General features: G+C 37.3%; 1 protein-coding gene and 1 long non-coding RNA gene across 8 annotated transcripts in view; both read left to right on the top strand.

Moving 5' to 3' along the window:
• The first annotated feature begins 81 nt into the window (after nucleotides 1-81).
• The window catches only part of LOC136255749 (receptor-type tyrosine-protein phosphatase S-like), a 36,514-nt gene continuing 24,383 nt past the window's right edge, over nucleotides 82-12,212 (top strand). For 2 of the 3 annotated variants that reach the window (XM_066048626.1, XM_066048624.1), the window contains exons 1-10: nucleotides 82-186; nucleotides 238-567; nucleotides 626-724; nucleotides 3,401-3,478; nucleotides 3,520-3,816; nucleotides 4,439-4,702; nucleotides 5,184-5,465; nucleotides 5,863-6,138; nucleotides 7,454-7,714; nucleotides 9,011-9,286. In XM_066048626.1, the coding sequence (XP_065904698.1) occupies nucleotides 144-186; nucleotides 238-567; nucleotides 626-724; nucleotides 3,401-3,478; nucleotides 3,520-3,816; nucleotides 4,439-4,702; nucleotides 5,184-5,465; nucleotides 5,863-6,138; nucleotides 7,454-7,714; nucleotides 9,011-9,286 (2,206 nt within the window). In that variant the 5' untranslated portion in view covers nucleotides 82-143. The remainder of the gene's footprint in view (nucleotides 187-237; nucleotides 568-625; nucleotides 725-3,400; nucleotides 3,479-3,519; nucleotides 3,817-4,438; nucleotides 4,703-5,183; nucleotides 5,466-5,862; nucleotides 6,139-7,453; nucleotides 7,715-9,010; nucleotides 9,287-12,212) is intronic. The other variant, XM_066048625.1, reaches the window with a different exon arrangement.
• Nucleotides 10,509-12,177, top strand: LOC136255750 (uncharacterized). Of its 5 annotated transcripts, XR_010701087.1 has the most exons (7): nucleotides 10,512-10,906; nucleotides 10,954-11,065; nucleotides 11,114-11,214; nucleotides 11,264-11,503; nucleotides 11,559-11,613; nucleotides 11,674-11,732; nucleotides 11,789-12,177. It is a non-coding gene; the product is annotated as an uncharacterized lncRNA (long non-coding RNA). The 5 variants fall into 5 exon arrangements; XR_010701089.1 differs by having other exon boundaries at nucleotides 10,509-10,906; nucleotides 11,114-11,503; nucleotides 11,706-11,732; XR_010701091.1 differs by having other exon boundaries at nucleotides 10,509-10,906; nucleotides 11,114-11,503; nucleotides 11,559-11,619; nucleotides 11,706-11,732.

Below are 12,212 nucleotides of genomic sequence, written 5' to 3'. Positions count from 1 at the left end.
CTACTTGCAGCAATGCAGCTGCTAACTGCTGCCACAAGCAACTGTAATAACTTGTTTGGGTAATGATGTCATTAATCACGAGTAATTTTCAGTACTTCAAATGCTCATTTACACCTGCATCCGAGAAAAGATCGAAGTAGACAATGTTTTTACTCATTTTGCTTCACTTTTTTGTCGTTAGTAATGGTAAGTATACCTTGCAATTGGCATTACTCTGATGGGCACATCTTTCGTCAGTGTTCCAGGTGCAAGGCTGCAAGAGGCTCACTTTGCAGCCGGATCAAAATAATTTCGTGGTCGCTGCTGGAGAATACGTAGAAAGCAGATGTTTCTGCAGCAGGGGTAACAATGAAGATACTGAGGTTTACTGGCAGTTTGAGGATGGTAGCAAGGTTCCGAAAAAAAATAACCGAAATCGTAACAGAGCTCACCACATCGAATTGCAAAACAGAAACGGCGCAACATTGGTGATACCGAGCCTTTCGAAGCGATGGGAGGGCGTATACTGCTGTGTCGGAGGTCAGAAGGTTACAGAGAGCGTCACCATTAAGATAGAGCAAACACCAAGTAAGAGTCTGCACATTGTACAACTGCTCGGCATGTTAATGGCTAACTATATATGCAGATCCAACGCCCAGTAGTTCTAGTGTGATATCTTCTACATCAACTGCAACAACAACTAGCCATAGTTCAACTACTGTAATGACTACCACAAGTTTAGTAGGTAAGCAAAGCAAATCTGAATATTAGAGCCTACATAACCGTAGGCTCTAATAGCTATGGTAAATACATCAATATCTAATCAGTTGAGCAATTATTGCAGAATGCAGGCATAGTTCTGCCTAATCAAGTAGCTTGCTATGTGGTAGATCAATTCATGCATAAATGACATTTTTGTGGGCTTTTAGTGTTGGCTTGTTTGAACAAGTCACCTATTAGTTACACTTGTAACCTGATCTCCACTATGATAATAGCCAGGTCATACTGAGGTATAATCACTAACTATATAGACTAATAACCACACATGCATACAATAGCTGAATTAAGCATATATTATTTTTAGTGATATGGTTTGTTACTGTCCTCATTTTTACAAGTTGATCAATGTAGAGTTATAGCAAGACTCTTGGTTATAGTGATAATAGGTAGCTAAATTAATAATATTTGCATGGATTATAAAATGTGACCGGCTGAGCAAAAACTGGTCGTTTTTGCACATTCCTTGAATTCCATTTTATTGCTTCTCTGTGATATCAGGAGCTCATCGAGTCCGTAGGACGAGGGAGCATGTAACTCCGCATACTCACAACGTAAACAGCAAAATTCAAACATGGCGGACTTTTCTTAACATAGTATATTCCTTATATAGTAAAGGTTGTATCGAAGGGTAAAGAATTATGTAATAATCATGCCACAAATATGCAGCGCCTGGATTAATTCGTGAAAGAAAGGAATGGCAAGGAAGGAAACGTCGAGGAAAAGGCTTAACTAACGGAGTGAAATAGTGACAAGATGTTTTGGAGACTGCTAGGAAACATTCTTGCTTACCGCATAATGTAAGTGGGCCGGCTATCAGTCCACGGCGGCAGCACAGATTATCTGCAGTAAACACTGACGGAATCAAGTTTCATCGCTCACTGCTGGAGCAAGAAGACTACAGTATAACTATTGTGCCAGTAGTAATAGGTTTAGCGAGCATGCGCGGTATGTGTTTATCCTTATACGGTTATTGTTTAAATTACTATTAATAAATTGCGACGCCATGTTTGAATTTCGCCGTTTACGGAGTTACATGCTCCCTCGTCCTACGGACTCGATGAGCTCCTGGTGATATATAGTAGACAGCCAACGTTTCAGCCTCTTATATAGCGCTAGACAGTTGAAACAATGATTCATATACACCAGCAATATTACAGGTGCTTATTTAATCAATCATAACTCACAAGCTACAAAGACGGGACTTGGCTCAATCTGTTCACCATGAACTGGAAATCCATCAAGGTATATTGTTCTTTCAATGCACTGTACTCCTCTGAAGAAGGCCATTCCAGCAAAGAAATGATGGTCCGGTTCTACCACACTGTAAAATAATAAGCTTTCATAACTTATCATGGAATAAAGATTTTCTTACTCTCGCAAATCCGATGGCATAATATATAGGTTTTAGTGCATATATCAAAGCAATTGAAATGTGCATAATTTTTATGCATATTTTTACCCAATTTATTTCAATACATTAGCACATGCAAAAACAGTTGGTTTTCGCTCAGCCAGTCACAAATATGTTAGCCTAATCTGCCAAATAGCACAAATATATTTGACACAGGAAAATTTTGACAAAATACTCCACAATGTTTACATAAATATACCAAAGATGTTAATTTTATGAGGGAAGGTTTTTACAAGCTACAAGTGAATCATCAAATTCATAAACATTTGTGCTATACAATAGCCTATATCCTTTTACAATAAAAGAGCAAATCTATATAATATATTTTCATGACACAGGAAGCTCACTGTTTCCTTGTGAAAATCTAATAGTTAACTAGAATTCTTCTATTCATAAAATTTACTTTAGTGAAAATATCTCTGCATTACAATATGTGTACAAAACAAAGGAACTAATGGAGAGAGTTGCTCTGAAACATATTTAATCTATTGTGTACAACTATTATGCTAAATTATGACACAGTTTTGGCACAAGGGAAACACATGCATGAACCAATGAGGTAAGGGAATAAACTTGGGAATTACCTAAAACAAAAAGTTGTTATTTCAACACTGGTTGACACAATAGTTTAGATGGTGACCAATAGATGTGGCATGTACAATAGCCAGCCCATAAGTGATGTTTATTGTTGTAGGAAGAGAATGTGCTAGGCTGGCAGTGTATGTTCAGACAGTGTAATTATTACCAGTAATCACATTTAATACACATTAACCACTGATGGGCACACAAATCATTAAAGCTGACCAAATATGGTATGCCAAGAGAGACACCTGGTAAACAGCATTCTTTTATTAGATTCCCCCAGCATTTTTTTCAAAGATGACAAAAACATCTTCAATGAAGACTTCAGCATATGCTGACACTAGCTACATCCCATGCACACATATAAACACATCAAAGGACAGATTCTATATTTAGACTTGTGTGCATTGTAAAGTACTCAATTACAACATTGCCTCTAGCATCAAGTCTCTATCCTAGAAAGTTTACGTAGCGTTTTAACTTGTCATACCTAAATCAGAGATAAAACAGATCCCCCTACAGTGGTACCAAGCTTACAGGTGCTGCGTATGTGTATAGTATGTAGTGTTGCACTATTTGAACTTTTTAAAATACATAGCCACCCCAAGGCATGGCTAATAGGTCAAACTGATTTGCTCTCTGAAATAGGTTCGACATCTAGCACTCTTAGTGTCTCATCAAGACCTCCAATGGCCTCTACTCCTACACCCATCCTGCCTCCTCCAGGTATTTCTTATTTTTGTGATGTGTGTATATGTAGCATATAGTTGTAGCTCTGCCAACAATCGTGGAGTCTCCTAACAGCCAAAACATTTTAATACAAACTGGCATAGAATCATTGACACTGCTTTGCTCAGTAACTGGTGAAAGAGTTACGATATACTGGCAAAGAGATGGATTAAATGTATCCACTACTCCAGAAGACGTGACTATTTCTAGTAGATCTAATACCAGCCAATTGTTGGTTCGTAACATATCCAAACAACATGAAGGCACCTACCAATGCATAGCCACTAATACTGCAGGGACAGTGACATCAGCAATGGCGACCATACTTGTGACAGGTGAGGTATACTATGTATTCAGTCTTTCTGTCTAAGGGTGTAACTGTAACTATGTTTTTCATTTGATGTTGCACATTCATAATTATGGGCTGTTAATAGCATAAGTAGCAGAAGTGTGCTATGTAAACAGATAAAGGTTCAGTATTTGTGCTATGCAATGAATACACTTCCTATTGTTAGGTCATTGACAGGTGACCACATAAAAGCCATAAATGGGTGTGTCTGTCTTGAGGGTAGTCATAATTACCATTGGTATGCAGCTTACTGTCTGCCCTGCCCTTTATGGGAACTTCTTCTGCTTTAAAGTTGCTATATATAAACATTACATCATTGGGTGGAATTTGTCATATGAAGTGATGCAACAAGGAAAATTTGTGTGTGTGTGTGTGTGTGTGTGTGTGTGTGTGTGTGTGTGTGTGTATTGCATGTTGTGTATGTACATATTAATGTGGGTGCCACATGCATGTACTGCCGTAGCTATTTACTTCTGCCACATAGACTGTTTCTTTAAAGATACTGGGTTCGTAGTACCTTTCAAATGGTTGATAATGGCATTTTAGTGTGTGGCATTCTTTATAAATACCTACTTCATTCCCAATCTGTTGTGCACATTAAACTGTAGGTTTGATCAGTGCATCAGTTAGTCCAGCTCTACAGTCAGTAGAAGTTACTGAAGTTGTACAATTCACATGTGAAACAGATGGCTACAGATCAGATCAGTTCAAATACCAGTGGAGGATTAATGGAACTAACATAGATGGTGCTACTGATAAAGTGTTTACCATCTCATCAGTCAGTGAAGGGGATAGTGGTACATATCAATGTGTTGTGACTAACCATTGGAATGATATGAACACTTCTAATCCAGCTCAGTTGATTGTAACAAGTAAAGAAATGTTAAATGTAGCTTATTGTATGTTGTGTGATGGTTTAGCTTAACATCACATCACCTACACTGCAAATCTGCACTGTTTTGTACTGTATTCATTACACACAATGTGACTGGAAACATCAACCACGCAGATACATAACTATTCTTAATAGCATTAGTAATCACGTTTCTATCTATCAAACTAGCTAACAATTTTCACGCTAATAATTCCGTATGCATTTTGATTCTAATACTTGCTAAATATGGGTTGAATTTGAATTTCTGTGTAGTTGAACAGCGTTTGTGTTTGTGACAACCAACCTACCCCTTGAATGCACCAAGGCCCACAATACAACAATAGAGAAGCAAATTAGCTAATCAGCTTTCTACGTTTTATACAAATGCATTGGCACAATCATGACCGGCAAGCTAGTACATAAATGTTTATAGAAGATTATTAATTTTCGTAAAGTTACTATCTTTCACTATCCTGCAGGAAATCTACCTCAGATACTTATAAATCCTAGTGACATTACTGTTGTGATTGGCGAAGGTCTTAGTGATGTTTCATTTCATTGCACTACCACCTTATCCAGTCATACTTGGATAACTGTCCTTCCTAATAAGGACATGCTTTCTGACATTAGACCAGAACATACAGAGTCATCTACAAAGACAATCAATGCAACTCTTGCAATGAATGGTACTACTATATACTGCATGGCAACTAATGCCAGTGGTATTGTAACATCTACTGGAGCTATTTTGACAGTGTTTGGTAAGGAATACATCCTTTAATGTTGTATGTGCTACACTTTAGTTTGCCTTGAGATTTATTAGTTGTATAGGAAGTAGCTCACAGTTGTCTCCAAGCTAACTACACTTTTATTCTAGATGACTTATATAGTGTTTGCAGTGATAATAAAAAGTATAAATTGTGACTGTGCAGTAGTGTTATGTGGCTTATCCATGTTGTGCTATTATCAGAAAGTGTCAATTAACAATCACAATAATACAATCATGTATACTGTTTAAAATCCTAGTGCTAGTATAAAAATCAATAGTGATACAAGATGCGTGCATGTGCAAGTGTCAATGTCATAGTAGTATATACTACACATGTGTTTAGCAATTTTGTGTCAAATGTCATGACATCTATCCATATATCTCTACAGTTCCTCCACCAGTGATCACCCTCAACCCTCAACAACTGATCAATACTACAGTTGGAGAAACTGTAATGTTTCAGTGTAGAGCTACATCTCATGGACGTCAACGTAATTTAATGTATCATTGGTTGATAGTAGATGAGGACAAGGTTGTTATTGATGATGCTAACTCTAATACACTTGTAATCAGTAATGTGAGACGTGATGATGATGGTAGAATGTACCAGTGTGGAGCTACTAATGAGAATGGTACTACTTTATCAACTATAGGAAGGATCAATGGTAAAGAGACTATTGTAACTGATACATACTGTTCAAGTTATAAGAATCTTTTATATAAACTGTCTATCTGTCTCTCCATCTGCATTCCTTTGCTGTCACTCACTATTCTCACAAGTTTCGCATGTGTTAAAGTTTTTGCACCAATTGACGTGCTCATCATGTTAAGAATATTAAGTGAAGCTTCTAGCAACTGTCATTCATCATCCACAGCATATTGATTGCAAGGATGAGGAGCAATACTTGCTGGACTTCCCTGTGTAAATTCCATAGTAATAAACACCTAAGTCATACAACTTACACATGGCTTATCTTTTTGTATTGTTTGTGATGTAGTGGGTCCAATTCCCTGATGGAAACATAACTCTTCATGCTTATACCCTATTCTCTCACTCTATACCTGCAATTTTCTCTCTTTAAAAAACAGTGAGTAGGAGCTTTACGGCAGGTGGTGACAATAGGTAGGTTGTAGGGTAGTACAATAATAGACGTATTCTTTTAACCAACGTTGTTTCAATTCTATCACACACTTTAATAGAAACTTAGCTTGTCACTTAGTTAAGTATAATGAAATAATGTAACTAGGACAATAAAGTTTTAAACGTAGGACAGCATGGCTAAGTACCAGTATACATAGTATCAAATTAAATAATACACTATTAGCATAGCAGAAGGATGCATACAGAGAATCGTCTGTACAGCCAAAGAAAAGAAACTGTATCCATTAACAATAGATAATTAAAAGAAAGTAATAAACATCACAAGCCAAATGTTTGGCATTGGTAATGCTTGACTAATCTCTTGGCAATACTGATATTGATCAGATAAAAAGTCATTGGTCAAGTCTGAAGAAGGCTACTAAAGGAACTCACTACATTTTGGCTACAAATGTTGTAGTGACAACAGTATGATTCAAAACATGCTACTGCAGTTATAATTATGCTGAAACTCTACATAATGAATTGTAGTTCTGTTATTTGTTTTCATTGCTCTACTGTAGATACATACATGCATATTTCCTTCCTTCTCCGGGTAACACGGTCTTCCTAATTGGAAAGAACAGGCAGCAGCAGCAGCAGCAGCAAAAGTAGTCAGTCGTGCTAGTGCACACCTGTTTTACTGGCATGGCACAGCCACATGGAAACCAGAGGACCCATTGAACTCCAGCAGCAGCACGTGCCCTGGCATTATGACAATGTCCACCACATACACACACACACACACACACACACACACACACACACATACATACATACCTACATGTCATACATAATACATGTGTCTATGAAATGTAATGCTGTGTTTTTTGTGCATATAGTTCTCCCCCACATTACAAGACATCCTGAGAACACAACTGTGATGGTAAATTCTCCATTCACTTTGTACTGTGAGGTAACTTTTGGATTGGGTAACATCACTTATCAGTGGAGGAAAGACAATAAAGAACTATCAAATGGAAACAATATAAATTATTCAGTTAATAGTGCTAATATCAGAGATACAGGGATATACTGGTGTACAGTAACTAATCATAGAGGAGAGGTGGCTACATCTCAACCAGCTGTTGTCACTGTACAAGGTATGAATAAGCTTTCTTACAGACACAAATTTTTTAAATGCGTATACATGCACAATCAGACATGTTTGCATAAAAAAGTAATAATAGATCTTACCATTACCTCCGATACTCTGCCTGCTGGGTCTGTGTTATAAACGTATTTTAGTGCATGTTGCAAAAGAGATTCTAACAACTGGTCACTGTATATTTACCAGTCCACTCCTTACTGAATTCAAGTGAGTTAGTTAATTTAACGCAAGTTGTGGATTGTAAGAAGTTCAGTACATTAAGTAGATTGTTGCATGTCACTGCTTATGTTTTGATAATTGTAGAGATATTTAAGGGGAAGATTGGCAGATGCCAGAGGGTAGAATGTTCAGAGTTGAGCTCAGCAGAAATAGCTGAAGCAGAATCCCGATTATGTGCTTGACCAGCCAAGAGTGACTAACTAAAGATCAGACTACTCTGATGGATTAGTCAAATACCCTAATAGAGCAGTCAAGCAATGATGCTGAAAAATATCTAGATAGGATTGTACTCCTCTTTCCTCAAAAGTTTCTATATAGTTTACCATTGTGCAATGCTTCTCTATTTCTCACCAAAAAAGAATATTATACCACTTTTAATTTCACAGAGTTTACTTTAGATGGTCTATCAACGCAATGAACAATGCATGGCATTGCACACATCATGAATAATACCAACTCAGAAAATTGCTAAAATCCGTAGTGTTCAAAATGTGTATGTGCAATATTATTGTAGTACAAAATCAAGTTTAAGCTAAGATATGTATAGTGGGATATTTTCAAGGGGGAAAATTTTTGCAGATGGCCATTATTCAAAATTTCAGGGGGGGGGGGAATTTTTTAGACCTTTGTACATTAAACAATGACATTTTGACTGAGCTGCATATTTCAAGGAAGGAAATTTTCATGGATTCCCCCCTTGGGAAAAACCCAATGTACAGTATTTAGGTTACTGAACAAGCGAAAATACTATCAGGTACAATCTTAGAGCCCAGGAGGAGCATGCCTCAGACCCTTAGCTAGAAATGCTAGCCATGCTGCTTGTGTATCAACAGATCACGCCAAATTGATTTTATCTCTGATCTGTCAGATATTGCTGTATGTAGGGAACTTTGTATATATGGCAACATAAACTTTAACGAATTCTAGCTCAATCTTTAGCCATAAAAGTGATATATCTCAGATACTACAAGTTAATTTATGGGTTAAACTTTGGCAAATTTGAAGCAAAGTTTTCCTCTGTATAGTAATCCTCTCTGGTAATCTATTACTGTCACATCTATCTCCACAGTTCCTCCACCAGTGATCACCCTCAATCCTCAACAACTGATCAATACTACAGTTGGAGAAACTGTAATGTTTCAATGTAGAGCTACATCTCATGGACGTCAACGTAATTTAATGTATCATTGGTTGATAGTAGATGAGGACAAGGTTGTTATTGATGGTGCTAACTCTGATACACTAGTAATCAATAATGTGAGACGTGATGATGATGGTAGAATGTACCAGTGTGGAGCTACTAATGAGAATGGTACTACTTTATCAACTATAGGAAGGATCAATGGTAAAGAGACTAGTGAAACAGAAGTATATGTATTGTTCAGTAGTTATATCAGCATAGGGTTATGTGAATATCAAGTAATACACCATGTTGCAGAAGACTGCATGTAGGGAATCTTTAGTGAAGTTTACCCACAGCCAAGAAACTATTATCCATTTATAAATATTTTGTTAGATATTCGTAAGAATAAATATCACTCAATAGCCAAGTCAAAACAATAGATGGGCATTGATTTGACTTTAGCTAATCTCTTTTTAATGGTGGTGTTGAGATTAGTCAGATAAAACAGAATAGGTGGTCAAGCTGGAAGGAGGCTACCTACTAGCTACACAGCATGTTTTAGAAACAGCGTGATATTTTTAAAGCACATGCAACTGCAGTCACAACATGTGAAACTCCGTTTTGTTTCTTTACTGTACTAGCATGCAAGCAAGAGTAATATGTTTGTTTAAATTCTATTATGACTACATAAATAGTACGGTCTATTGCTATAATAATCTTTACACACATATGCTAGTAAATAACCCTATGGATGCCATTATATTTCAGCAGTAGGAATGCAATTGCATTGGCATATTATAACAATCATTTTGTTCAATTCCAAAGTAGGGGATTTTCCCACCAAGCTATGCTGTAGTACCATCATTCATCGCTTGTTTCATTACTTTTTATCACTTGGTTCCCTACTTCATTTTAAAATAATATACTAGTTTGTTTGGGTTTTTGTTTATAGCATATAATATACGGCTGTACACCTGTGACTGTTCTGTTAGGGTGACTTCTGTATTAGAGTATCCCAAGTCAGCCAGGGGTATTTCATATTTTCGTTGTGCTAGCATTATGAAATACAGCTAGACAATAATAACAGGATGTGTCATCGTGACAGATTCTTAAGAAATGTGGTCTCGGTGCTCAATTGTTATTAAGCAACCAAGATTGCGTTAACTAATTAATAGGTGTAACAGTGAACCTATTGCTATGGAGCATAAGCACTTAAATACTTAATATGCTATTCAAGGAAAGTGTTGATAAGGAAAATTAATGCCTCGATATGGTTTCATTGCAACAAGAAGACAATGAGCCTGATTGAAGATAAAAAAGACAAGGTGCAGAGGGCACAAACTCATCGAAACCCCCAAAAGGCATGGTGAGTTTGTTATTGTAGCATAAAATGGTAGCCGTGGACTGCTTCATTTGGCCACTATAGTACGTTCGCGTTGAGCTGAATCCTGAGTTGTTGATTAAGAAGCCATACAAGATCAAAGGCTTTAAACATAATGTTTATGACGCATTTATTCGTAAACCCATGTTACGGGCGCGCACTTAATTGTTGAGAATATGGCGTCCAGTATACCGTCAGCGAGTGCGGAGCGAAACCCTTTTGGGAAGACGTTAAACAGCCAAACGAAGTATCTACTTATGAAACTATGGGAGTACTTTAAGCAAGAAGCGAAGAAATGTAAAATTTCTATCAACATCACGGAGAGAATCTCGAAGGCCACCGGTATTGTATCGTGCCTTCTTTGCTGGGTTTTGGCATACATTACGCCACGCAGGGATTTCAAGGACATCCATTAGAATGGAGCACCGCAAGAAAGGCGATTTATTTACGCCAAGAAAAAGGTACAAAATGCACTTTGCACAAGCCCGCTCAATTCTGTAATCGTCAGGTACAAATGTTCACGAGTCCTTGTTGATACAGACAGTTTTAACCCAGATACTATCAGACAAGATCCATTCATTGTACGGAAGGGAGGAAATCTATCGCTCTCAAAGATTTTGGTAAGTTAAATTTTGAAACCTGGAACTTTGTCACTTACTCCGTCTTAGGCCAAACTTAAGAATGATGGTGTTTTCTCTGGGGGTAGAACATTGCTTTAAAGAGTGTTGAGTGATTTGGGATTTAAGTACAAGACGATTAATGACAAGAGGTTAGCATTGAAACTGTTTGTGCTTTAATTTCACTACACGTATGTGCAGGGTATGCTATGAGCAGCCCTGCACAGTCCATCAGTATCATAAATATTAAAGACGAACGAGGTGCAACAGAACTGAAGGAAGACCAGTTGTGTATTTGGATGAGACTTGGGTAATGAAGAACTTCTAGAGCAATTCCTCATCCAAATCGGCAGTGATAGTGAAGATGGTGATGGTGGTATTAATGAATTGTCCACTAGCAGCAGCAGGTCCAAGTCTTCTTCTGGGCTTACTTCATCTGATGTAAGATTGTTTGATATTTGCAGCATTGGTGTTATAACTTGATTTTGTTCCCCAGGAGTCATCAGGTAGCTGGGATTAAACTCTGTGAAGTACATAAAAATACAGATGAAGTACGTGTAAGTGTGTGCACTTTAATAAAAAATATCATTGCTTTATTGTGCTATCCGAAGTTGAACATACCATCCCTTGTATATTTAATCAGTGCAGGAGTGTTTGGAAGTCACTACAGGTACTATCAGCCCAAATTCATACAAACAGTATTATTTCATTTGTTGAAACTTTTAGAGTTTTTTGGGAATGTATCTTCAAAAACAAAATGCTGGCTGGAAAAACTGTGTACATGTGTGGTGAAGTGATGAGAAAAGTGTTAAAATGACAAATTGACTAAATGGGAACAGAAGACGATAGTCAGCTGTGGTGAATGTGAAGTAAAATACATGTTGTTTGGCTCACTTGCAGGAACGCCAATGCTACATAACGGATTTTGAGCTGTTATAATTTGGTTTTTTTCTCTTTTGAGGCTGAAGAAGTTTTTACCTGAATATAAGCAGGCCACTTATCTTCTAAATACAGTGCAACAGTGGCCCCAGCTCTTCTACTTATGCAACTCTGTTTTACACACACAAAATCTGTTTTATTTTTCTTGTAAAAGTGTATTACAGCCTCTTACATAAGGGATGGTGAAATCATGCGTGTTGAGGGCGGGTAT

Source organism: Dysidea avara, chromosome 5, assembly GCF_963678975.1.
Source record: "Dysidea avara chromosome 5, odDysAvar1.4, whole genome shotgun sequence".
NCBI classification, from domain to species: domain Eukaryota; kingdom Metazoa; phylum Porifera; class Demospongiae; order Dictyoceratida; family Dysideidae; genus Dysidea; species Dysidea avara.
Note: the sequence above shows the minus strand (reverse complement) of the source record. Positions and strands in the feature narration are given on the sequence as shown.